The sequence below is a fragment of the Arvicanthis niloticus genome, chromosome 6 (genome assembly GCF_011762505.2).
Source record: "Arvicanthis niloticus isolate mArvNil1 chromosome 6, mArvNil1.pat.X, whole genome shotgun sequence".
Lineage (NCBI taxonomy): Eukaryota > Metazoa > Chordata > Mammalia > Rodentia > Muridae > Arvicanthis > Arvicanthis niloticus.
In genome coordinates, this window is record NC_047663.1 from 34,855,898 (window position 1) to 34,883,577 (window position 27,680).

At 44.9% G+C, this 27,680-nt stretch overlaps 2 protein-coding genes across 5 annotated transcripts in view; one reads left to right on the top strand and one right to left on the bottom strand.

Moving 5' to 3' along the window:
* Window positions 1–27,680, top strand: part of Ppm1e (protein phosphatase, Mg2+/Mn2+ dependent 1E) — a 132,202-nt gene that overhangs the window by 82,155 nt on the left and 22,367 nt on the right. Inside the window, exon 1 of one of the 2 annotated variants that reach the window (XM_076936085.1) lies at window positions 4,777–4,887. The exons of the other annotated variant lie outside the window; for it this stretch is intronic. Coding sequence (XP_076792200.1) covers window positions 4,868–4,887 — 20 coding nt within the window. The 5' untranslated portion in view covers window positions 4,777–4,867. Of the gene's footprint in view, window positions 1–4,776; window positions 4,888–27,680 lie in introns of those variants that run through there. 2 annotated transcript variants of the gene reach the window in all.
* Window positions 16,622–27,680, bottom strand: part of Trim37 (tripartite motif containing 37) — a 136,007-nt gene continuing 124,948 nt past the window's right edge. For 2 of the 3 annotated variants that reach the window (XM_034505959.2, XM_076936083.1), the window contains one exon: window positions 16,622–16,802. In XM_034505959.2, coding sequence (XP_034361850.2) covers window positions 16,637–16,802 — 166 coding nt within the window. In that variant the 3' untranslated portion in view covers window positions 16,622–16,636. Of the gene's footprint in view, window positions 16,803–27,228; window positions 27,513–27,680 lie in introns of those variants that run through there. The other variant, XM_034505957.2, reaches the window with a different exon arrangement.

Sequence of the window (27,680 nt, forward strand, 5' to 3'; positions counted from 1 at the left end):
CTTGTCAGGTCTGATGAAGTCTCTGGGGTTTGGTCCCATTTCTGTTGGTTTGCTTGGGATTTTAAGCAGGAGCCTGAGGCAAGCTACACAGACACACTGGCACTGAACACTCGAGGGTTCCTGCTGCCACTGAACAAGCTACGGTTCCAATGCGTCCTTGGTCCTGGCCTATTTTTCTTGTTCTTTTCTCTTCATTTCCCTTCCCTTTCCACTCACCCTTTTGAGATGAGGTCTTTCCATGCTGCCCAGGCTGGCTCCAAGTTCCTCCAGCCTTCACACTGATCCTCCTGCCTCAGCTGCCCCAGCTGCCCCAGTTGTTAGGAATACAGGTACATGCTTCCACACTTAGACCATTTTAAAGACCAGCTTGTTCATTTTCCTAGTGTTGAGGTTTAAATTGGTTTGGGTTTTGATTAGGATTGTATTGAACCTCTAATCAAATTGGAAAGAATAACCAGATGTGGTGGCCTACATCTATAATCCCAGCCCTTGGAAGGCTGAGGCAGGAGGACTGCCACAAGTTCAAGGTCAGCCTAGGCTACATAGTGAGTTTTACACCAGGCTAGACTACAATTTTATAGGGCAAGAGTCTCAAACAAAAAAGAAAGTTGGGAAGAACAGTATCAAACTTTCAAATCTATGAACATGGACATCTCTACGCCTGTTAAGTCCTCTTATTGGTACACTGTAACAGTCCGTCATTAATTGTTACAGTTGATCATAAACAAAGTGAAAACAGACAGTTGTCTCAGTATTTGTCATCAGTTTTCTGTCCCACATTCTTGTTCTTTTTTCCTATTTTTGTCTTTAACTCATTTTTGCCTTTTGTGACTGTACCAAACATATGACAGTTCCATTTTCTTCCCCCTTTTTGGCATATCAATTAGGCTCCTTTTAAAATTCTGTTTTGTGGGTAAACCATGTTGCACATAGGCACCCTGTCATACAAGTGTTGTAGTCCCACTTACAGGCTACAGACAGTGAGTTTGGTATAATTTTTATGGATCTGAGGTAATGAGTTCTGGCTTCAGCTGAGACTCACCTTTCTTGCCCTCCAACAAGGAAACCGGGCAGTGGCTTCTCTCTGGCCATTAAAGTCCTTTGTGGCATTTTCTCCCAAGAAAAGGATGGAAAAAAATCTGCTGTTTCTGTTGCCATCTTCAGAAATCATCTCAACATTACCAGGGAAATTTGGGGTTTCCTTCTAGGGACCACAGCCTCTTTAATAAATAAATTGAAAACAAGATTGGAAGGAGAACTGAGGACAATTTTATTAGGGTTTGAGGAAAACAACAGGGTGAGCAAACTGTATGTGTCAACAGCTGTGGGGCGGGGCCCAGTGGAGAAGGGGAAGAGAGAAGCCAGCTCTTTTTGAGTTAGGGTACAAGAAAGCAGTAGTTGAGGTTGGCAAGCAGACAAGTGCTTCAACAGATGAGTGGGGGAGCCCAGAGTGACAGGAAGCCCAGGAGAGACAAGGAAAAGGAGTTCACCTGAGCACTTTAAAGGGTGGGGCGAGCTCCATGGCAGCAGCTCTACAGGCAGATCCATTGAGGAAGGGGCTTTTGGGGAGGATAAATCCATTTTCTCCTAAGGGGACAAGATAATTATTCCTGTCTTGTCCTTAGCATGCTTTTCTGGTGAATCAGATTTCCTGTGGTGTGGGGTAGACTCCCTGCCAGGCCCAGCTGTGTTAACTCTTAAGGGAAGACACAATAGTTTGTAATGTTCTGATCTTCAGAACAGGCTAGAGGTAGTTCATTCTTTTAACAGGAAGTCTGAGAAGTTGATGTGCACCTTTTTGGTGTTTCCAGGGAAACAGGAGATCCAAGATCCAAATCCAACAGGGAGGGAGGGGTCCACCCTCAATGGCCTCCAAGGTAGCTGTCTAAATTAGGGAGATCTTTGGATAACCTGGTTCAGCTTCTACAGTAGTATTTCACTGTGGTGTGTGTGTGTGTGTGTGTGTGTGTGTGTGTGTGTGTGTACCTGCATGTATACAAGGTGTCAGATTAGGGCTTTCAAGCATTCTAAGTAGGCATTAGCACTTAGCTGTAAACACATTCTGAATCTGAATTCCTCTCTGATGGAGATGCTTCCTACCCTACACCTCCAGTTTTGCAGCAGCAGATTCTCCAACTTTTAGCCTTTGCAGAGTTCAAGTAGGTTTTGGCTGTGGAGTAGGTTTAGGCTTATGGCAATGCTGTGCTGGCTGACTATTCAGATGCTAACATTTTCTACACATCAGTGGTAAGGCTTTGCTTTTCCGGTGTTGGTGTGCTCACTGGAGCAGCACCGAGCCCTCCTTCCTCCTTCCTCCCCGGTATCTACTGCTTGGCTCACCATTTGGCACAGATATCCAGTGTTATCTCAGTGTGCAACGTGCCTTCCTTACTAAGTTTATTCACTTCTAGTTTTTGATTTAAAAGGAAAGGAGTATGATTTGTCCTCTCACTTGGTTACCTTGAGACCACCGCTAAGTCACTAGATAACCTAATCTTAATATCACTGTTTCTGAGAACAATGAGGCCCAGGGAGAGGCAGGGAGCAGAGACTGCTTCTGGAGCAGTCAGAACACACAGCATTTTCCAGTTAAGTTCACGTATATAGGCCCAGCTTGTGGCATGCCAAAACCATTACAACAAACAGTAGCAGCAGCAGAGATGACTGACTGCAGATCAGCATAAGAGATGAAAACGATAATGAAGTTTGAAATGTCACAAGAATTAGCAAAATGTGACACAAAGAGAAGTATGTGCTGTTGGCCACATGGCATGGGTAACTTGCTTGTGGAGGGTTGCCACCAACCTTCTGTTTTTAAACAGCACAGTAACTTCCAGTACAATAAAGCAGCGCACAGGAGGTGACTAAGCTTTACACCGTCTAAGAGTGGGAAATAGCAGGACGTCTCTGACCTCCGTCACACCCGTGTCACTGCCGCCATCTGTTCTACCTGATGACATGCACACCTTATCCACTCACCTGATGACATGTGCACCTTATCCACTCACCTGATGACACGTGTACCTTATCCACTCACCTGATGACATGTGCACCTTATCCACTCACTCACTTGATGACATGTGCACCTTATCAACTTGCTCACCTGATGACATGCACACCTTATCCACTCACCTGATGACATGTGCACCGTATCCACTCACCTGATGACATGTGCACCTTATCCACTCACCTGATGACATGTGCACTCTGTATCACTTGAGCGTGTTGCTGCAGATGTAGGTATATAAATAAGCACAGAAATATTATCAGTATCATTTGTTAGAATAGACATATGTGGTGCTGGGGATCCAACTTCAGGCCTCCTGCAAGGCAGACAAACACTGCCAACTGCGCTGCCTCTCCAGCCCTTAGCTGTAACTCTCACTGTTGGCACAGTCTCCCTGCCATGATTTTATGGATGGTTTTATGAGTTTACTTTATATTTGTTGTTCTGTATTTTCAAAATTATGTTTTTAGATGTAGGAGGGTTTTTTGGGTTTTGTTTGTTTGTTTGTGGGGAGGGTAGGAGTATTCTCCCACTTTGTGTTCTCTGAGTTTCCTGGATTTATGGTTTTGTGTCTGCTATTAATTTGGAGAAGTTATCAGAAGCTAGAGAGTTATTCAGGTTTCCTTACGGTGTCAAAGAAAGAATATTCTTTGATTAGATGCTAAGTAGATAGGCTCATTCCAGGAATGCAAGTGTCTTAGTGAGGGTTTTACTGCTCTGAGCAGACACCATGACCAAGGCAACTCTTATAAGGACAACATTTAATTGGTGCTGGCTTACAGGTTCAGAGGTTCAGTCCATTATCAAGGAAGGAGCATGGCAGAATACAGGCAGGCATGGTGCAGGAGGAGCTGAGACACTAACTCTTCTATACTGGGCTTTGGAGCCCACCCCCACAATGTCACACTTCCTCCAACAAGGCCACACCTCCAAATAGTGCCACTCCCTGGACCAAGCATATTCAAACCACGACAGCAAGGATGGTGTGAAATTGAAAACAAGCCACTAATACAGTACTAATACAGACTTCAGAGACAGAAATCACAAGTCAGCTCAATGTGTGTTTTCAGAAGAGCCTCGTATCAGGTTCAACATCCTGCCATGGTCTGCAGACACTAAGAATCTAAGCTACAGATGCTACATGATAAGCCATGAACAACCAATTGTGGCCAACACACGGCCACACAGGCAAACAGAAAGCCTTTCCTCCGGAATCAGGAGCCAGACGAATGCTCATGCTCTCCAGGCCTCTCCACCACAGCATCTGAAGGCTCACTGAAGCCACACAAAGAGAGAGCGAAGCAAAGGGGATACAAATAAGAAAGGATAAAGTCAAAGTATAATTGTTTGCAAATCCTATGATCCCATACTTAACCCTAAAGTCTCCACCTTAATGTGAGACTTGAAACTCAAAACGGCCAGAGGAAAATTGAAGAAAACCTTTTGAAGACATGGGTGTAAGCAAGTAATCACCGAAAGGCATTCTAGTAGCTCGGGACTACCTGTGTGGAGGAAGGGAGCCAGGGAGAAGGGAAGTAAAAGGTGGGTGAATATGAGCAAGATGCAGTTATGAAGACATTTTGTATACTTGCCAAAATTTTTTTAAGTTAAAAAATAACTTTCAGACAGAAATGGCTCAAAGTTCATACAAGAAGCAAAACCGTCTCTTTGCAGGGAACTCTCTGTGAGGGGAGATGAGCTGCGGACAGATGGGTAAGGGGGAGTCGCAAGCATCAGGGGCGAGTTCCTTTTTAGAGTCAGTGAATGAGAAAGTTCTGCTGCTGCGTTCAGTAGAGGCTTGGAGGAAGCACGCGCATGAACTGTGTGGATATCTGAAGACAATCCACTCTGGGCAGAGGGATGGAGGCAGAGTGCACGAGGTGAGAATGTGGTACAGTTACCCACTCAGCTGAGGTAGCAAGGGCACAGCATAGGCTGCCTGGCTTTGAGAGGAACTCAGAGCAGATGCTGTGTGTCCTACCAATGGAATGCCTCTTGTCTTTCTCCTGTTACCCAGAGAATAGTTCCTAAAACATTTGATTTTTAAAGTGCTTTTTTTCTTTAGGGGGGCTAAGATTTTGCTTTTGAAAAATTACTAATTTTTCAAGTTAGCATACAGAGTAGGTTTCCTTATGGTGTTTGCCTACGTACACGTCGCTGTGCCTTGTTACACATCCTGCCACCTCCCTGCTTCCCCTCAGATGCCTAAACCCTTCTTACCTTAATGTTACATCTTGCCATGGCACATGGAACAGAACTAAGAAACCTCATTGGTTAATATTATTAACTGAATTCCAGACTTAATGTGTGTGTTTCCTCAACTTTCCCGCTAATACTTTAGCACTGCTAGTGGCAAATAACTTTAAAATACAGACATAAGTAAGGACCTGAAAAGAGCCCAGTAGCTCAGGACTGCTTGTGGTTAGGGGGTGGGGCAGGTCGACAGGGTATGTGGGCAGGTCCAGTCTGGGGTACTCAGTTGTCCTTAGTCCTGACAGGTGCTCGGTCCTTCCTTACTCCTGTAAACTTTATCAGCATTTGGAGACATGACTGGATGTTCCATGGAATGTTTTCCTATTTGGGCTTATCTGGTAATGTTTGCCAAAAGACTAGGCTGCATTATGGGCTTAGGAGAAGAAAAGCATGGATGCAAAGTGCCCTTCTCCAGAAGAGAGAAAGGGTTAGATCTGCCTCATAGTTTAGATCATCCTATTTTCAAGGAAAAGAGCTTTGAGAAGCCTAGAAAACACTTCCAAAAGACCTGGGTTAATAGCTGCAGTGCTATTAAGTTGTTTTGAGATGGTGTGATGAGCCGCACAAACCTGACATAGAGATGACCTTCGGACAAGACTGATTTCTAGACAAGTGTGGGCAGGAAGGTGCGTCAGCTCTCCTTCGTCACCAAGGCTCAAGGCTGACACAGCGACAGAAAGGAAGATTAATAAGAGAAAAAGCATAATGGATTTATTTAACCAGCATTTCATGTGACTCAGGAGGCATCTGAAGTAAAGACCTAGGAGAAATTATTTTTGTGCTTTGGTTTGATGAATAATTGGCGGTCATGTAGATATGAGCTCACAGAATGGATTTATTTAGTGGCTAGAGACCTAAGAGCCCTGGGAGGCCTGTCGATTCTGGCTTTGTGGCCTCCTAGGTGTGTGGTAGGACTCTCTGGGATGGTCTTCAAGGAAAAAGGAAAAATGGACCCTTTTAGGTTTTATGGGTTGCTCTGAGGAGAGAAATTATACTTTCTGTGACACATATTGGAGAAGTGTTCTGGCTTTCATGACTCAGTTGCAGAGGTGGAGGGAAGGAGCAGAGGGAATAGGGGCAGGAGAGGGGCAGAGAAAGCCATAGACTAAGCTTCCAAGATTTTCAGTTCTCCCTTGTGTTGTGGCCCCGAGCTACCCCACGTTGGGTGTCAAAAATGTTGAGAGCTGCTCTAGCCCACGTTTGGGGGCCAAAATGTCTCCGACCATTCTGTCAATGTTGGAACCCGCACTGCCAAAAGCCTTGGGGGCTAAACTGTTAGAGCCTGCACTGCCCCAAGCTGCTCTAGTCCACAGGTAGAGGTCCAGCAAGAGAGAGAGTGAGGACGGACTCGAAGGATGGAGACCAGACAGAGTGTGATTCAATCCCATTTATTCTTCAGTCTCTCTTCTCTCTAAGTCCCAAGTCTTGAGTTCCTAGTCCCTAGTCCCGAGTTCCTAGTCCCTAGTGCCTCCAAGTTCCAAGTTTCTTCTTCCAAGTGCCAAGTGCCTAATGTCTAATAACTAACTCCAAGTTGTTCTCTCTAACCTAATTCCTAGTTCCAAGTTATACTCTAAGTTGTACTGTCTAACCTAATTCCTAGTTCCAAGTTGTACTCATAATGATTTCTTCTGTCTGCCTCTCGCCTTTTATATGTCTCACTTCTAAGCCATGCCTCTAAGTCACACCTTTAAGTCATGCCCTTAGACCTTGTCTCTAAATCTGATCTCTAAGTCACACCCTTAAGTCACACACCTTTAAGTCTCACACACCCAAGGAAAGATCCTGGTTATCTAAACCAAGATGTTATCAGAGTGTGCTCAGCTGTTGTAGGCTGATGTAATCAAGTCTCTTATCAGGGTATATGGCTCAAGATGGCTGCAAGGATGATAGCTGCCTTCTGTCAGCTCCCCACACCCTTGGTTCAGAGCAGTCACCCCAAGGCACTGTACTTTGGGGTATCAATATTCTGAACTAAACCAAACCTTTACCCCTATGATTTCCCACAAAGTGATCACTATATATGTTAAGCCAAGAGTGATAGCACTTGAGAGGCAGAAGCAGGTCAATCTCTGCATTCAAGGCCAACCCGGTCTACATAGAAATTTCTAGGACAGCCAGGGCTACCTGGAGAAACCCTGTTCTGAAAAAACTAAAACAGAATGTGCATATTTGTGGCAAAAGTAATTTATATTTTTACATTTTTCTTTATTTTCCACAATTATTCATTACTTAGCACCAAAGATTATGGTTATTTTGTGGTATCACATGGGAGAGGGAGGCAGGCAGACAAAAAGCAGAGTGCAGGGCATCTGCTTGACTGTGTCTGTTCCTGTGTAATACACAAGTGTATCAGTACTGTCATTGCCTTTACTGAATCATGTATGTTCAACAGATGATTTGTAAATACCTAGAATTCACATAGTTATCATTCGTGGAGCTCGTGGCTATGTCACACACTATTATTATGACTAAATAATTTTGTTACATATTTAAAGAATTTAAAATTTTTATTTGTATGTATATGCTCAAGAATTTTAAATCTTTACCCCTTAAAATACAATGTAGCTCATCCACTTGACAATGTAAACTGTGGGGCTGGAGAGGTGGCTTAGCCATTAAACCATGTACTGCTCTTTCAGAGGACATCAATTTGTTTCCAAAACATAAGGTGGTTCACACCACCCTCTTCTGGCCTCCATGGGCACCTGCACTCATGTGCACACATTCACATGCAGACACACACAAGTACACATAATTAAAAATAATAAAATCTTTAAAAAGAATTGATAGTACCTAAAAAGAACCCTATTAAATATCACAAATTAAACACTAAGAAAGTCAAAAAGATTGGCCAAACAAGAGGGGACGAGAACTGTGCAGTGTCCACTGTAGCCTTCCGGGGAAACAGGGCTGGCATCTACTTGACACGAATTCAAGCAATCTTAAGTGATCTCTAGTTGACAAAGGAATATTCCCTCAGGAATGCTCCTGGTTAAATAGTTCAGTTTTTGAAGGAACTATTTTTAAATAAGCCTTAAATATACAAGAAAAAAAAAAAAAACCAACCTCCAATACAGTTGGCAGCTTGAGAAAAGCTTAATTACCTCCCTTCTCTGTAACCATCCAGAGAAAGCAACCCTGTAATGGGCAGAGTACTTATTACCTGCTGGGAGCAAGCCAAGTGGAGTCCCCACTGCTAAGTTCAGAAAATAAACAAGAAGAAAAGAAAGAGAAAAAGACAAAGGCATGTGGATGGAGGAAATAATGACGACCAGAGGCAGGGGCAAAGGTGGGACCCAGCCTGACTCCTGACGCTGAGGATGATGAGAGGCTATTCTAAAGGCTTCAGTGGGAAATGCCTAGGACAGAGCCTTTGTTCACTGTTGTTGAATAAAAGTTAAACTAAGGGTCGGGTAAGTCACTGCAATTTTCTGTAAATGCCTCTCCACAAGGGACCAGAGAATAAAAAAAATTACATTTTTACTTTGAAAAGATTGACAGGGTCAGTAAATGAAAAATTGAAGGGGGAAAAAAAAGGTGGGTCAGAAGGCTTTTTTTTTTTTTAATTGAGAAGCAGAACAGAACAAACAAAGGGTTGTTGGTGTCACAAGAGTGAGCTGACAGTTCTCTCCAAAGCAGCCTCACACAGTGTCACTGGCTCCACTGGCCTTGGCCCAGGTTTCTATGACTTGGAGCAGTGGCACTAAGCTGTGTAAGGATGCCTGCAAAGGGCTGCTCTCTGTCTTCACATGGATTCCAGAAAGTCGGTCTTTAACAGAAATGCTGAATTATAACCTCAGCCACAGCACACATCTGGGCATGGCCTCAGGAGAAACCCTGAGTAAATAGAGTGGAAGAACATTCTAGAATTCTTTGTGAAAACAAGAATAAAAATAGACTCGAAGCAGCAGCAACAGTTGCGACCCTGATGAACAGGAGGAGGAAGGCCAGTGCAGTAGAGGGCACTTTCCAAGGCCCCACTGCAGACAGTCTCCTGAAAGTCACTCACTGGCGACATGTGACACCACAAAATTTCAGTTTCAAACCCTGTGAGGTAGGTAGTGCACCTGTAATCCTAGCACTAGGGAGGCTGAGGCAGGAGGATCCGGTGTCTTCTTAGATACATAGCAAGTTCAAGGCCAGCCTAAATAATGAGACCCTATCTCTACCCCTCCCCCAACACACACAGAAGAACTAGATAAAGAAAAAGACATTTAGTAGGATGGCAGTAGCACACACAGAGGCAAGTGGATCTCTGAGTTCGAGGCCAGTTTGGACTAAAAAGTGAGTTCCTGAACAGCCAGGGGCTACTCGTTGAAACCCTGTCTCACACAAACAAACAAACAAACAACCTTCAACTTACCTGGCCATCTTTCTATTTGTTGGCAGGAGTTGTCTGCATAGTACCCTAACATCTGACTGGTTTCTGTTATAATTTCTTTAATTACAGTCACGTTATACTTGAAGGCTCATGGAGGATAACAAGTCATAACATATTTATTCAAATAGAATTAGCGAAATAGAGCAGGAGAAATGTCTACCTCTGTTGGCTTTCAGATTCTGTCTCGTGAAGATGCACTGTGCTAAGCACTGCCTTCCTATGATCTTTAGTGAGCCCCCAGCAATGTGTAAGGACCAGAAAATATCTTATCTATTGGAATATTTTGCTTGAAATTAGTTGTTTAATGTCCAGTAAAGGTCTGGAGATGTGGTTCAGTGGTAGAATGTTTGCCTAGTATGTGTGGGACCCACAGTTTGGCCTCTAGCACGCAGCAGATTTTTATATTTTAATCTAATTAAATGGAGCACCTCTGAGGATATGCATTGAGTGTGGACACAGCTAAAGATAGGATGAATATTCCCTTTTTTCAGTAAGAAAATTAAGTTAATTATCTGTAGTTGCATTTCATAAATGAAATGATAGGATGTAAACAAGTTTTTAGCCATATCATCCAAGATTTCATTTCACACGGTGGCTTTAAGGTTTGTTTTTAGTTATGTATGTGTTGCTGTGGGGTAGGAGCACATGAGAGCAGTTGCACACAAAGACCAGCAGGGGGCGTCAGACTTATAGGCAGAATTATAGGCAGTTATTATAGGCAGTTGTGAGTCGCCTAATGCGGATGCTGGGAACCAAACTTGGATCCTCTGGAAGAGCAGAGGATCTTAACCACTGAGCCATCTCTCCAGCCCTAAGGTAGGTTTTGTTTTGTTTTGTTGCACATACTTTAAAAATGAAAACTTCTTTTAAAAAAAAATCCCACCATCTCTAAATAAACAGTATTTACAGATATGCAGTCAGATTGCCATGATCTTGGTTTCTCAATTGTCTAAGATGAAATCTAGATGAAACAGAAGACAGGTTGCTATTATAAGCTACACCTCTGAGCTCTTACATGCATGGAGGTATCCGATCCATCTTTAAAGCTGACCTGAGCAGACTTCTACTCTCCAGCGCCAGTTTCCAGAGTGCCTGGTTCAGAGCATGAGGAAAGGCTTAGGTTTAAGTTTCAAAGGAAAGCGATGCCTGCACATTTCCAGCTCTCAGAAGGAAGCAGGAGGGACAACTAGAGTGTGGGGACAGGAAGAGAACCCATGTCAGAAATGCATAGACAGCCGGCTGAAATGGGAAGCACAGATTCTAGGAGGCAATGTGGGGGAGGCAGCTGCTGAACCTAGAAGCCTCCGAGCAGACAGTCCCCTCCCTTCAGTGTCCTTATGCTTTAAAGAAAAGTGACCAAGACATGACGCGCCTACTTTCAAACTTCCATTTGATCAAGTTTCGGATGTGTAGTAAGCAGGTTTGAAGGCAGAGAGGACTGTGGTATCCCTGGGTTTCTCTGATGTTAGTCTTACAGGGAAGTGTATGTTATCAAAAGCACAGTCAGCACTGGCACTGACTTTTTATCTTCCTTTCTGCAGTGGTGTGTGTGTGTGATGTGTGTGTGTATGTGTGATGTGTGTATGTGTGTGATGTGTGTGTATGTGTGTGTATATGTGTGTATGTGTGTGTGATATGTGTGTATGTGTGTGTGATGTGTGTGTATGTGTGTGATATGTGTGTATGTGTATGTGATGTGTGTGTGTATGTGTGTGAGATGTGTGTGTGTGTGATGTGTGTATGTGTGTGATGTGTGATGTGTATTTGTGTGTATGTGTATGTGTGTGATGTGTGTGTGGATGTGTGTGTGGATGTGTGTGTGTGTGATGTGTGTGTGTATGTGTGTGATGTGTGTGTGTGTGAGATGTGTGTGTGTATGTGTGTGCGATGTGTGTGTATGTGTGTGATGTGTGTGTGAGATGTGTGTGTGTGTATGTGTGTGCGATGTGTGTGATGTGTGTGAGATGTGTGTGTGATGTGTGTGTGATGTGTGTGATGTGTGTGTATATGTGTGTGAGTGTGTGTGTGAGATGTATGTGTGTGTGATGTGTGTATGTCTGTGTGTATGTGTGTGTATATGTGTGTGATGTGTATGGATGTGTATGTGTATGTGTGTGTATATGTGTGTATGTGTGTGTGATGTGTGTATGTGTGTGTGTGTGTGTGTGTGTGTGTGTGTGTATGTGTGTGTGTAACCCTGAGGTTTTGAAGATTCTGGGCAAGGTTCTACCACTGAGCTATACCCCTAGATTTACCTTTTTTCCCCCATTTCCCTTCTTGGACTGTCAAGGCCAGTTGAGGCTCTGGTTTTGTCTGCATGCATTCCATTCACCATGTTTGCCTGGTGCCAGGGAGGTCAGAAGAGGGTGTCATGTCCCTTGGAACTGGAGTTATAGACAGTTGTGAAGTGTCATGTGGGTGCTGGGAATTGAACCCAGGTCCCTTGGAAGAACAATCACAGTGCTCTTATGGAGTCATCTCTCCAGCCCCACTGACATGTGTTTCTTAAAGAAATGAATTATTGTTAGCATTTTGTACACGTATCTATTGCATGTGAGCAACCCCTCTAGTCCTGTTCTTCTCGTTACTTCCCCCAGAAAGTTTCACATATTTCATGTCACCTGCACATAGAATGTTTTATTTTATATATCTAGATAATGTCTCGGGACCACACATGAAAGACAACACAGAGTCTGTCTTTCTGAGACACTTAATTGGCTTAATCCAATATCTCTGCCTCCATCAATATTCCTGAAAATGGCAGGACTTTGTTCTTCTAGATGGCTGGAAGGAATGATTGATGTACCCCGTTTCCCTCAGCCATTGCTGTCTGGGCTGCTCCCACAGCGCCCTCCCTCACTGTGCAGAGTACAGTAAACACGTGTGTAAACACATACACACGGGGCTAATGAGAAATCTGCGAGTGCCAGCTCCTCGGGTCTCCTCTCCCCCAAGTGGGAATTACATGCTAATGGTATTTAAGTGGTCTGCATTAGTTTGGAAGTTTGCTAATTGATTCGATGGTTGTCTCTAGGGAATGGGAAGAGAGAGATGTTACTGGTCCCCATCATTAGTCCTCTGTGATTCTTGGTGTTTAACAGCGAGCTTGTTATTGGACTAAGTAAGTGTATAGATATAACGTAATACCATATACATCATATGATGTAATACGGTAGCACAGTCTAGGTCTAGGGAAATGACTCTGTACTTACAGTACCGAGTGTAAGTGTAAGGAAGGAGTTGAGATCCCCAGAACCGTTACAGCTGCAGGGGTGGTGGGGGATTGGCAACCTGCCTCTAATTCCAGCCTTGGACGGCATGAGGGGTCCCGAAAGCAAGCTGGCTCGCCAGTGAGCTCTGGATTTGGTTGACAGACATTGCCTCAGTGACTGAGTGGAAGAGTGATTGTGGATGACTCCCTACACCAAACCTCTGGCTTCCACATGCAAGGGTAGTCATGTATGTGCACCCTCCCCTATGTATGCATGTATGTATGCACACACATGTACATCACATGTACATATACCATATACACATATACCACATATACACACAGCATATGTACACACACACGTGTACACCTCACTCTTGCACATACAGTGGGAAAAAAGCACAGACAATACAGTGCTTGTAAAGACCACAGTACGCTGTGCTGGCAGATCACTTTACATGAGCACTTGCCTTTAATGAACTCAGCCCAATTTCTATTGATTAGTCACGAGACCTTTAGAAAAGCAGACTTTAATCCCTGCACTTGGAGGTAAGAGGCAGATGAATCTCTGTGAATTCAAGGGCAGCCTGGGCTATAGAGTGAGGCCCAGGACAGCCAGGGCTAGAAAAAGAATACAAAACAAAAAATTACTATTTAAAAATATTATTTAGATCAGAACATCTATAATTTCAAATTTAAGAAATTAAAAATCTCATTGTTATAACTGAATTGACTAAGTAGATATAATGAAATATACACAAATAAATGTGAACTTAAAACAAGAGATAACACATTTTTTAAGTTTTTTTTTTTTACCTTTTATTTGTGTACATGTTGGCACATATACATAGCACAGTACATGTGTGGAGGTTGGAGGACACCCTGAGGAGTCTGTTCTTTCTTCTTCCACCATGTCTGTGCTGGGACTAAACTAAGATCACCAGGCTTCTGGCCTTTACCAGATGAACCGTCTCTCCAGCCCCAAACTTGTTCTTTTAAAAAGATGTCTAACATTAATTTCTGAGACTTTGTGTTGTTTTTTATTTAGTTTTTAAGCATCATCCTTGGGCTGCAGTAAATGGCTTTGCTTCCACGTGAGCCCGCCTGTATGGCAGAGGTGCTGCTGAGTGGAAGTTTAGCTGAGCACTTCTGGACCGTGGGCCCACAGGAGCCTTCACAGTGCACGTGGGGTCTCTGTCAAGTGTCTGTACTGCATGCTATTCAGCATTCCTTAGAATAGACACACCAGGTGCCTTCATTCACTATTGTCACCTCAGATACAGTGTTGCTTAACACTGCATGATGTGGTCTGTCTTTGAAAGTCTCTCACCTATCTCACATAGCAAGGTTAGACTTTGAGGAATCATCTTGATGACAAACTGCTCTAAGGCCCGAAGTGTGGAAGACACACAGGTTCCAGACATGCTGACCTAGGTATAATCGACCCTGAAGAGACAAAGTACAGTGTATGCTAGTCAGGGCTCTCTAAAGAACAGCGCCGACAGAATAAACACATACATTAAAATGGGCTTTATTAGCTTACAGGATGCTGTCTGGGCGGTCAGCAATGGCTGTCCCACACTGGAGCGCCACAAATTCAGTAGTTGAGTCTACAAGGCTGGATGTTTCAGCAGCCCCAGTCTGGTGTGGAAGGTCTCATGGGTTCCTGGCCTGCTGTCTGTGTTGGAATCACAAAGAAGCTGATGATTCAGGTGAAGGGATGCCACAGCCATGGGTAGGTGGACCTGCCAGCGGGAGTGAGGACGAACAGGCTTAAAGAGCAAAGCCTCCTTCATCCTGTCCTTTTCCAGGCTGCCACCAAAGGCTGTGGATCAGGTTTAGTGCGGATCTTCCAGTTTTAAATCTGATCAAGAAAACCCTCCTCAGGAGTGCACAGAAGCTTAGGTTTTAGTTGATTCTAGATGCAGTCAAGTTGACAACCAAGATTTTCCATGACAAGTCAACCTTTTGTCAGTTTGACACAAGATAGTCATGTGGAGAGAGACCCTCAATTGAAAAACAGGCTCTATAAGACTGGCCTGTAGGCAAGTCAGAGGCAAGTCTGATGACTGATGTGAAGGGCCCAGCCCACTGTGGGCAGCTGGGCAGGCAGGTGGGTAGGTGGGCAGACGGGCAGGTGGGTAGGTGGGCAGGCGGGTAGGTGGGTAAGTGGGCAGGCAGGCAGGCAGGCGGGTAGCTGGGTAGGTGGGCAGGTGGGTAGGTGGGCAGGTGGGTAGGTGGGCAGGCAGGCAGGCAGGCGGGCAGGTGGGTAGGTGGGTAGGTGGGTAGGTGGGCAGGCAGGCAGGCAGGTGGGTAGGTGGGTAGCTGGGCAGGTGGGAAGGTGGGTAGGTGGGCAGGTGGGTAGGTGGGTAGGTGGCCCCAAGTTGTATAAAAATGCAAGCTGAGCATGTCAGTATGCAACATTCCTCCATGTCTCTGCTTCAGCTCCTGCCTCTAGGTGCCTGCCCCTCTGTGATGGATGCGGCCTTAGAGCTGTAAGATGAAATAAATCCTTTCTTCCCCATGTTGGTGGTGGTTAGTGTTTTATCAAATCAGTAGAAAGCAAACTAAGACATACAGTCTAATTATTAGACCACTGAGTAAAATGGCTCAGTGGGTAAAGACGCTCGCCCACATGGTAGAGAGGAGACTGAGGCCAGCTGTCCTTTGACCTCCACATGCAATGTGAGGCACGTGTGCACCCATATACATCCTGCATGTAGGTATCAAACACATGCACACTAACAAAAAGACAGGTTCTGTGCGTGTGTGTGTGTGTGTGTGTGTGTGCGTGTGCATGTGTGTGTCATGTGAGTGTGCAGGTGCACACACTCATGGAGGTTAGAGCAGGAGGCTGGCATATGCTTTACAAAGACATCCTGAAGTTTTCCTGGATGCTGAGGACTTGAATCAGACCTTTGATTTACAGAGTAAGTACTCATGCCTACCAAGCCATCTTCCCTGCCTCCAAAGACACGTTCCCTCAGCACTTACACTACGGTAGGCAGTTCATATTTTCATAATGATTTTTAACTAGAGCTTCTATTAAATTAGCAAAGGTTAGGGCCCAAAAGAAATTAGTCTGATGCCAGGTGGTGGTGGTGGTGGTGGTGGTGGTGGTGGTGGTGGTGGCGGCGGCGGCAGCATGTTTTTAATACCAGCACTTAGGAGGCAGAGGCAGGTAAATCTGTGAGTTCAAGGCTAGCCTGGTCTACAGACCTAGTTCCAGGGCTATACAGAGAAACCCAGGCTAGGAAGTGTCAGAGGAGTGTTGGGGGGGATGGGTGAGGGAGAAATTAGTCTGCAAATAAAATCACAGAGCTCGGTGAATAGCACACTGTAACATGAAGTATCCTGTTGCTGCTACTCCACTGTAACAGAGCACCAGGGCCTTACAGCTTATTAAATAAACAGCTGCTCAAGGTTTCAGTATCGGCTCCTGCAGCTTCTCTTCTTAGCCTGTAGTTTCTCGATGTCCTTCCATGGACACTGTTCTATGTGTCTGCACTCAGATTTTTCTCCCCGGCTCTGACAGGGTCTCTCTGCGACGCCCATGATGGCTTCAAATGCGCAGTTAGCTCTGCTCCAGTGCTGGGTCACAGCCATGGGCCATCTCATCCCTGTTCACATTCCCTTGAAGGTAAGGAAGGCAGGGCTGGAGCGAGACCTGCCTCAGTGCCTGTCAGGCAGTTCTCCTGCAGTGACAGACTGGAAGCCGCCACTGTATGAGGAGAGGAGGTTTAAACTCACTGCCTCTGCATTGGTTCAGTTTCCCATGAGGTCGTCATGGTGGATCACAGTAGGGCTGTGTGGGGTGAGTGGCGGCATCTCTGGGTAGGGAACGGCTGGAGGAGCCACCATCTTTTTCCAGAACATGCTTCAGTGACCCAAGAGCTTTGAAAGACTCAATGACACTGCTGCCCTGGCAACCGCATCTCCTACACAGCAGCCTATGGGGGACAAATCACATTTAAACCACAGGAATGATGTCATTGCACGGTTACACTTTTAATGACCTGGTTTCAAAGAGAGTCACATTTGGAGGTCCTGTGGGTCAGGGCACCAACATTTAAACTCTGAAGACAACTCATCACATATTAATAATTTTCACGCTTATTTTTTAAATAGGTAAAAAATACATTAGGGGCCCAAGTTTTTATTTGTAAGCCAATACTTACTGTACGAAGGGAAATAAGATAGAAATTCCTGAAGTTGTTTTAGGGTCATTCCCATGGTCTCACATGAATATAACTGTAAAAAGACTATGTTTGTATAAAAAATTTAATGCCATCTTTTATGGAAAGGTCATGTTAAGAATATCTTTGGGGCCTGGTAGTAATGGCACACTCCTATAATCCCAGCATTTGGGAGGCAGAGAGAGGCAGAGAGGCAGAGAGGCAGAGAGAGAGAGAGAGACAGAGAGAGAGAGAGAGGCAGGCAGTGAGAGAGAGAGAGAGAGAGAGAGAGAGAGAGAGAGAGAGAGAGAGAGAGAGAGAGAGACAGGCAGAGAGAGAGGCAGATGGGCAGATGGGGAGCATCTCTATGAGTCGAGGGCCAGCATGGTCTACATAGCAAGTTGCAGGCACAGTGAAACCCTATCTCAAAAACCAAAAAGCACAAAAACTATCTTTGGGGCGAGAGAGGGCTCTTTAGGAGGACTGAGTTCCCAGCACCTATGTGGGAAGCTCACAGACACCTGCCACTCCAGCTTCAGGGGCTCCCCAACCCTCATCTGCCTTCCTCAGGCATGGACGGACACACACACACACACACACACACACACACACACACACTGCAACACACACACTGCAACACACACACACACACACTGCAGCACATAAACACATAAATAAGTTAGAGGGGTTTTTTAAGGTAACATCTTTGTATACACATACTGGCTGTGCCAGTTTCAGATTCTCTAGAGACTGTATATTCAGAAATTCTGAGAAGTCACTAAGTTGTTAGTATGATATAAGTTTCAGTTCTATGACATCTGTCCACACACTGCTGTTGGATGTCTCTTGTCTGGGTTGTATTTTCCCTGATGCGGCCGTACAAACCAGCTTGTCCTGGCAGTCTCTATTTTCCCTCATTTTAGAATCTATTTTTGACCTACAGATAAGTATTTTTGCTTTCAGCTCCAGGTTATTAAGGTATTGATTGTCAAGGCAGTATTACAAATACCACCAGCTACTGATGGGTATTTTTCTTCCTACTTAGAAATATCAAATTTACTGACCATGTCCTGTATATATAAGGATAAAGCCGTGAGTATTCAGGAGGCTGAAGGAGGAGTCCAGGGCAGTCCTGTCACTTAGGAGAGCAGCAACTTTTTTATACAATGGCCTTGCAATAGACAGAAACACTAAAGATTCCCAGTTATTCTTTGGCATAGAAGCAGAAGCACACCCCACCTCCCCATCATAATGTGTGGTGGTGGTGGGGTGTGTATGTGTGTGTGTGTTTGGGTGCACACATTACACATTAGCTCAGGCGACATCCTCAGGACTACCATCCACCTCCTTTGAGGCAGAGTCTCTTATTGGCCTGGAGCTCACCAATAGGGCCACACTGCTGACCACTGAGCCCAGGGATTCTCCTGTCTCTGCCTCAGCAGGGATGAGATTACATGTGTGTGCTGCAGGCAGGTATTGCTGCACCCAGCTTTGGACATGGAGTATGGGGCTCAAGCTCAGGTCTTCATGCTTGCAAAGCAAACACTTTGGCAGCACAGAACTTTCTCCTCAGCCGCCAAGGAGCATTTGTGTTTCCCAGAAGTATGTGGTGTTTGGTTTGATTTTGCTGGGACTGATGCTACAGCCTTATGCAAGCCAGGCAGCTGCTTTGTCACTGAGCTGTGGCCCCAGCTCCAGGATGACTTGATGTTGGAAAGAAGTTATGTTCATTATGTATATAGTATGTATTTATTTATTATTTCAGTCCCCCCAAGTGCTGTGTCTTACCCGTGTTAGACACAAATGCTATATTCCCAACCTCTCATTATTTTCCTTTTTAAGAGTTAATTTTTAAAGTTAATCTAAAATAGATAGATGGCACTAAAGTCTGTTAACAAATACTGAAGTCTAGTTCATGGTAAGCACGCCGAGGTATTTAGAGGGAAGTACATTGGTCTCAGTAAGTTACTCTAATGTATAATAGATAAGGTAGGCATATTCAGTCAGTCAGCAGATGAAAAAGCATAGTATGGGGTCTTCTCTTCACCATGTTCATTTGATTAATGTCAGTGGGAAGGTAGCTTGATACTAACTCATCACTTAAAATTCCTTTAGCTTTGGGAGGTCTTAAAATAAGATAAACTTGCCAGGAATGGTGGCACACCTTTAATCCCAGCACTCTGGAGGCAGGGCAGGAAGACCTCTGTGAGACAGAGGCCAGCCTGGTCTACATGGTGAGTTCCAGGACAGCCAGGGCTATGTAGAGAGACCGTCTCACCTGCACCCACCAAAAACCAAACAATGAAAAGAAAGAAACAAAGCCCAGGATAAACTGTACTTGTCTTCAGTGGCTGAGGTTCCTCCTCTGACCTCTGTTCTGAGTGTGCCCTTAAGGGTCTGCTGTGACTTAAAAGTCAGGCAGATGAAAGAACAGAGCTTCCATGTAAACTAGACTGTTAAAATCAAAAGTACAGTGTTCCCTCCTCAGAGGTATTTAAATTCTGGCGAATGCACACATGCCATCCAGACTAGAGAGAAGGACTGCAGTCTGTGGCAGCCGTTGCCTGGCTCTGGCCTTCCTGGGCTTGAGTGAAATATTCAGAGCAGGAAGAAAAAGGGAAGTACTAAGAACTCCATACAGTTAGTTGTCTTGATAGTAACTCAAACTTACTCAGTTGTTTTGAATTTATGTTTAACCAACTCTCTAAATCCCATCCAAAGTGCACGCAGTGACAAAGATTTCAGCTCACAGAGAAGAGCTTGGAACCAAAGGCTCACAGACTTCAGTGGCAAGCGCGTCCTTCCCCACCCCTTATCTCCACAGCTGCACATAAACCAACCCCACAACTGTCCTCACCGTCCTGACCGCCACACTCCGTCCAAAGACTAATACAGATGGTAAGGTAACGGTCTAAGTGGGGATGCACAGGGCATTCCCGTTGGCCAGCAGCTGTTGAGCGGTTCTGAGAGCAAGTGAAGAACACAAGGGGCAGTGCTTTCCAAAGAGGATAGGGGCGGGGCACAAAGGTGTCCTGGGGAAGAAGGTGCAGAATGGCACCTTCTTGAGGGAAACAGCACATGGGATCCAGCGTGAGGAAGATCGGATGAGGACACCCTGGCAAGGGCTGATCTGTTGAGCCTGCTTTGGGGAGAAAGGCGACAGTTTCTTGCTAGGCCACCTTCATTCTGTTATCTTGTACTGATCATGTACTACTGTCCGTTTAGTCTTGGGTGACCTTGTAGCAGATAATTGGTACTCACAGAAAACCCGGGAGTCTGTAGGTTTTCCTTGAATGTCAACCTGGTTGGTGTGAGCAAAAATAGATGTTGAGGTTAAGTGGATAGGCGCACCAGGGAGACTCCTGCTGTAAGAACCCCAAGCCTGGAGCCGCAGGAGTGAGGTACCAGGAAGCATTATTTAGATCCCTACAAGGGAAGGAAAGAACCTGTGCTGTGTGGGCACCACCATCGGACTCTGGGTGGCATTCCTAGAGCGTGTTAAACAAAGAGCAGCCGAGAGGGGAAGAAGCCCAGCCCAGCGACTCCATGCAGTCCCCTAAGAAAAGGGATACTGTGAGGCAGAGGATTTGCCTTCCTTAGTCTTCGTTGAATGTGCTATTTTAGACTTAAAATCCTTCAGATTAATGGAGACAGGGTGGTCAGGAATCAGTGTTTCTCGACATGACCCAGGCAGAGGCATGCTGAGGAGACGGTGCTGTCGGGAGCCCGTGGGCTAGAGGCTGCTCAGTGAAGTCTCTCTCAGATGGAACTGATGGGAACGTCCCACCTTCCAGAATTTGTATTACCTTAGCATGCTGAACACAGCTGTGGGTGCTGTGGCGCGCGGACGCCCACACTGCCAGTGTCAGGAAGGATGTACTTTTAAACCTCTAATTTCTCTAATAATGTCTTTGGTGGTTTGTGTAGGTTTGGCATTGTAATCAGTGCTTCCTGACTTAGTTTATTCAGTTTGCAGCCTTAAAATGTACACTGTCCTGATATGCACGATGTGAACAAGTGACAGAGTCGAGAGGTCCACCCCTGGTGTCTGAAGATGAAGCCCAGTTACTGTTTCTGTGGTGTGCTAATCTATTTATACCAGGAGCGAGCATCCAGTGCTCACGGAGCCAGCCAGCCTCCATCACTCAGCCCCACTGCCTGTTGGACTGACCCATACCAGCCTAGATTGGGTGGGCAGAGTAACAAACCACTGGAAACATTTTTAAGAGGGAAGAGGATGGACTGTTGTTTAAAATAGAAAGCTCTCATTGGTGTGGTGCCTTTAAACCGTTAAGCACTGAGAAGGCAGAAGCAGAAGGATCTCTATGAGTTCAAGGCCAGCCTGGTCTACAAAGTAAATCCCAGGTCACCCAGGGCTACACACATAAACTCTGTCTCAAACTACCCACCCCCAACAAAAAGACAAACAAATGAAAAAGAAAACAAAGAGAAAAGATTTCTTTAAAAAATTATATGGGCTGGAGAGATGGCTCAGTGGTTAAGAGCACTGACTGCTCTCCCAGAGGTCCTGAATTCAATTCCCAGCAACCACATGGTGGCTCACAACCACTTTAATGGGATCTGATGCCCTCTTCTGGGGTGTCTGAAGATAGCTATAGGGTACTCATATACATAAAATAAATAAATCTTTACAAAAAATCTTCCTAATACATAAAGCAGAATACACTCATAGAAATATTATTCTGGGTTTGGGTCTTGTCACTCAGACTAGACTTAAACTTGTGTGTAGAGTCCAGGGATCCAACTGTCTGCTTCCCATCACTGAGTACAGTTATGTGCCAGTGTGGACAGTGGGTTTGTACCTCTAAAGCTGCCTTTGACCCTCTTTGAGACAAAAACCCAATACTTACTTAGAATAGAATTAGAGAGGTAGCAGTTTTGGCCCAGAAGAGCTTGGAGTTCTCCATTTTCCTTCTCCTGAGGTCCCCTCTGGAATGAGCTCCTAGCTCCTGCTCGCTAGTGAGTCAGCTCAACAGCACTCCAGGAAGGAGCTGGCGGAGCTTCCGGACCTCCACTCACTGACCTTGAGTTCATTTGTTCATCCTCCCTCTCGTCCCCTCAAACCAAGCACAAACCTTGTGTGTGCTACAAAGATGCTACACACCCAGCTCCACCTCTGCTTTTGTTTTTTATTTTCTTAGCAACATAGAAAAATCCATTTTTACAATTTAAAGTGATTTCTGGGTGTATGAACTATCTGCTGTATCTAGAGGTCACAAGAAACGAGCATGCTCAGTACTAAACGTTTGCTTTCCAAGCTGCTCCTTGAACCTCTCCTTCTCCGCCCTGTGTGAAGGAGTTAACTGAGGGCCCTGGAACGACACACATGCATTCTATTGCCAGGCTCACCTCAGCCTTGACTCTAATGTTATCTGGACAATCTAGTATGTCTGCCTCAGATACTGCAAAACAAATATGTATAAACATGGAAGAGTGCTTGACTACTGAAGGCCATTAGGATGTGGTTGTAGTCTGTAATTTTTTTCCCAACCACATTGTTTGTGATAGCATTGCCTTTGATCCCAGCACGAGGCAGGTAGATCTGTATGAATTCTAGGCCAGCCTGATCCACAAAGTGGGATCCAGGTCAGCAGGAGCTACATAAGGAGGCCCTGTCTTTGAAAAAAAAACAGGTTGTGGGGAGGAAGTCTCCAGACATGTCTGGAGACAGGTGGGTTTTCTTTCTAGTTGGAGGTGGTGGAGACCCAGCCCTTATATGGTCTGAACATGTCTTCTAGCAGCGAGCAACACTCCTGGTCCTACTTTTGGAAGTAGAACTAAAGAAGCAACATTGACTTCTCCAAGTAAATCCTTGGAAGCAGAAGACAATGCTATTCCCCAAAGTGAGCATGCCAGGACAGTGATGGTGTTTGTGAACCATAGTTTTCTGGGGGTTTGCACGTGTTTGAAAAATATTTACTTTAAAGCAAACACCATGTTTGCTTTATTTACAGAGCTCAGTTTCCAATGTTAACAGGGCTGAGCTTCTGGCATTATAATGTATAGCACTGAAAAACTAAAAATATATAAAAGTTCAAGTATATATTCATGTATTCATTAATATCTTTAGTAAAGTAGAATGTTTTACTTCTTATGAGTAACCATAAGTGGATCTCTAATGATTTTTCAGTGTTGTTCAAAAAGTGCCTATGTGTACACAGCATGTGACTTAAAATGAATATATAAAATCTGTGCTTTGCTGTTTGAGATCAAAGTTAACTGCTATGTAGAAAACATTTCTTTTTACACACAGGATCTAAATTGCTTTGAAGTAAGAATGGAAAGTCTCTGTCTTGTACCTATACTTGATAATATATATCATGTAAGGTGTTTTTTTTTTTTTAAATTGTTTGAGGACCCTAACAAGATTAATTTGATTATAGAAGATCCAAACAACCCAAAGGCCGGCACTGCTAAAGTCAAGTGACACCAGGGTTTCCAGTGCAGCAGCATCTGATCCCATGCATCTCTTTACTTATGAATGTGTGTATGTGTTTGTCTGCATGTTTGTTGTGAGCATGCCTGATGCATACAGAAGAGGACACCAGAGTCCCTGGAACTGGGATTAGATGGTTGCTAGATGCTTATGGGTGCTGGGACTCAGACCCATGTACTCTGAAGAGCAGCCAGTGCTCTTAACTGCTGAGTCATCTCTCCAGCCCAGACAACAGCGTTCTAGGTCCGGGTCTCCCCGTGCCTCAACCGAGGATATTTTCTGCCATCACTCTGCTTACTACCGTTACCAAACTGCAACATCATCTTAGCGTCTTAGGGCAAAGTCTGAAGGCAAGCAGTCTGTGTTGTCACAGTAGCCACTCTTGGTAAGTCCCGTACAACGACAAGCACTAATAAGTTTGTATTTGAGGTGTGTCAAGTATTCTCTGATGCGCTTGTGCTTGTGTTAAACAGACTTGTGATTCTCATTTCCCAGAAACAGTTTCTTTCAGTTCAGTCAAAACCCTAAGAAACGATTCATGCAGTGTTTCCACGTCCTGATGTGCAGAGAGCACTGAGAGGTGATGTCTGAGATCTTACTTTAGAGAGCTAATCCTCCCTTCCTACTTCACTGAAAATATTTTCATTCTGTCTGACAAAAAGTTTAAAAAGTACATTAACTGTAACTAAAAATGTACTACAAATGACACATTAATGAGATTAATACTGTGTGCCTTGTTCTCTCAAGTTGTCATAGTCTTACCTTTGATGAGCCTAGACTGATAGTTTAATTACACAAAAGATATCATTTTCTTGTGGGTTTCTAGGGAGCTACATCACTGTGAAATTATCATATCGTTTTAAAAATTCTGCTTTAAAAATAAACAAAAGAACTGACTAGATCAGAGTAAAAGCAGGACAAATGTGAAGACAAGCCGTGTCAGTACCAGAACTCCTGACTCATCAAGAGAAGGCCGGTAACCTAGACAGCAATGGAGGAGACAAGGTCATACTAGGTATCTGTCACTGGGACCTGGAGAAGTCCCGTTCTTCATCTTACAGCTGTAAGGAGCAAGAGCTACGAAAAGTGAGCCTCCCCCACCCCTGGAATGACTGCTGGCCTACCACGTGTAGAGCCTAGGCCGCCTCAGAATGACAAGCAGAGCAAAGGAGAACGGAAACCAACCAGGTGTGGTGGTGCAAGCCCGAAATCCCAGCTGCTCAGAAGGCTCTCGTTTGAGGCCTGTTTGGGCAACGTAGTGAGACCGCACCTCAAAATAAAAATTAAGGTCAGCAAAATGGCCTGGAGTAGTGGTTCTCACCCTTCCTAACACTGTGATTCTTTAATCCAGTTCCTCATGTCGTGCTGACCCCAACCATAAAATTATTTTGCTGCTACTTCACAATTATTTTGCTACTGTTATGAATTATAATGTAATATCTGATATGTGACCCTCCAAAGGGGTCATGACCCACAGGTGGAGAGTCACTGGCCTAGGGGTTAAAGGTGCTTGCAACCAAGCTTGACAACCTGGATTCTAGCCCCAGAACCCACATGGTAAAAGATAGAATCAACTCCTGCAGATTGTTCTCTGTCCTCTATAGGAAAACCATGGCACCTGAATGCCCCCACCCCCCTGATTAGATGAATGAGTGAATGAATGAATGAATGAATGAATGAGTAGTTGTAATTTTTTTTTTTTTTTTGTGGTTCAGGTGATAGAGCATGAACTTAGCGTGTAAGAGGCCCTAGGGTCGTTGCCCAGTGTTGCTAAAACAGAAAGATAAACAGGCCACAACTCAAATGATTTCATTATTTACTAAGGATTATGACCTGCAATTTTAAAAAGTGCCGACGAGGGCTGGAGTTTAGTCTCCACAGTCCATGGATGTCCATGGATGCCAGGCATGTTGTCATGTGCCTGAAATCTCAGGGCCTCCAGAGTCAAGAGTGCCCCAGGGTTCACTAGCCAGCCAGTCTGGCCAAAGCACAGATCCCAAGTCCAAGGAAGAAACTGCCTCAAAAGTGGGGGTGGGACAGCTCTCTTTAGAGCACACTTTCGAAGACATGTATATGTGCACCCCCATGCATCTGGACACACGAGAACACACAGACACAAAGATAAAGAGGTCTAAGGGATGAGAAAGGTAATGTAAATGTTATTTTCCCCTCTAGAGGTCTGCAGGTAAGCAGTGTGACTTCATGTTTCTGAAACAGGTCCTTGGTCTTACCTGACCTTTCGAATAAGAACTACTCTAGGAAGGTAGGGTTTATGCTTCCTGTTCATGGAAATACATAGAATCATATGTATATGTACATCTTGATCAGTACAGTAGTGCCTGGCCCAAGGCATGCATGCCTCAGCACACCCCTTGCAAGGGTAAACACAGTTAGATGGGATTGTCCTTACTTCCCTAACAGCAAACAGAAGCATCTACCTGCACTTACGCTAAGTGCTTGCCCTCCTCCCTCCCCGTTTTCCCCATCTAAGACAGTATACTTTATCCTGTCCAAGGCTGGCATTTTCACGTACAAATTGGATTCCACCCCTCAAGTCCCACTTGTTTCTTTACACATACTGTTACATACTATTCATATTACCATATTTTCAAAGTTCATCTACAGGGTTGCAGGTATAAGTACTTTGTTCCTTTTAATGGCTAAAAGATACTCTACTCAGGGAGGGGTTCTGGAGATGGCTCAGCGGTGTAAAAGCATCTGGGTTTGATTCCCAGTACCCACACAGTGGCTCACAACCATCTGCAACTCCAGTTCTAGGGGACTGGTACCCTCTTCTGGCCTCCACAGACCCCAGGCACACATACAAGACACAGATATACATTCTGAGAAAGCACCCCAGTATTAAAAGGGAAATTTCATCTGCATCTGCAGCATTTCCTTTTTGCTGTGGTGCACATGCGGGCCTGCATGTGCAGTGTGCCTTCACTGCTAAGGGATACACCAAGGACACGGTTGGTGAGCCACAGAACATGTATACAGTTGAGTTTCAGGGCACTGCCCTAAACTGTTCTGTATTGCCACTTAGCAGTATGTAGGCCCAGTGTTCAATGTCACTCTATTGCTTGCTGTCATGTCCTTCCTTTTTTAGTGGGAGAGGGGAAGTAGGGATTGAACTCAGGACCTGTGTATACTAAGCAGGCATTCTACCATGCAGCAGCCCCTTGTGCTGAATTCTAAATTGGTGGTTTTATACATGGAGATCACCCCCCCCCACTGCCCATATCATTTTAGAGATGTTTTCCCTCCTGCTAAGTTATCTCAGCCTCCCCCCCCCCATTCCCCCCACTGACATTGTTTACACTCTATTAGATTCACTATTCCTTTTCTTCAGCTCCTTTGACCTCTCAGCAGGACTGCTAAGCTCACCCAAGCCCTCCTTCAAACACTCAACTCTCCTGACTCCTCTTAGTGTTTTCTCTAGCTCTCCAGTCTCTGTGTATGTGTGTGTGTGTGTGTGTGTGTGTGTGTGTGTGTGTGTGTGTGTGTGTGTGTGTGGCGGGGTTCAGACAGGGGCTCACTGTGTAACCCTGGATGGTCTGGAACTTACTTTGTAGGCCAGGCTGGTCCAACTCACAGATAGCCTGCCTCTGCCTCTGGAGTGCTGGGATTAAAGTCGTGTTACTAGCTTGGCTCTTTCTAGTCTCTGTAGGTTCCTGTCTTCTAGCAAGCTTTAAAATACTAGGTTTCAGTTACAGTGGCTGTCGTACAAATTATGACAAAACATAGTGGCATAATAAAGTCATTTATTATACTATAGTTTCTTTTCGTCAGGATTTCAGACTGGTACATCGAGTTCCCATTTCTGTTCCATGGAACTGGGAGCCTCAGGCTGAGGACTGGTGTTGTCTGAAGCCCTGTGCACTTACACGTCAGGCAGCTGATGGTGGCTGTTAGCTGGGGCCAGAGGCCTCAGCTCATATCCGTGTGACCCTGCACATGCCGTCTCTCCAAGTTGGCTGGTTTGGACTTCACCACAGTATGGCTGCTGGGTCCCAAGAACAAGCAGTCTAGAGAGGGAGAGAGGAAGAAAGCAAAAAGCTAGGACAGCCAAGGGAGCCTACTTTGGCCTTAAAAAACACGTTCTCAAGTCTTACCACATGCAAAGAGAAAGTAGCAGTCTTTATGTGAAATGACAAGGTTCTAAAATAGCATGGGACCTGGGGCTGGAACTCCAT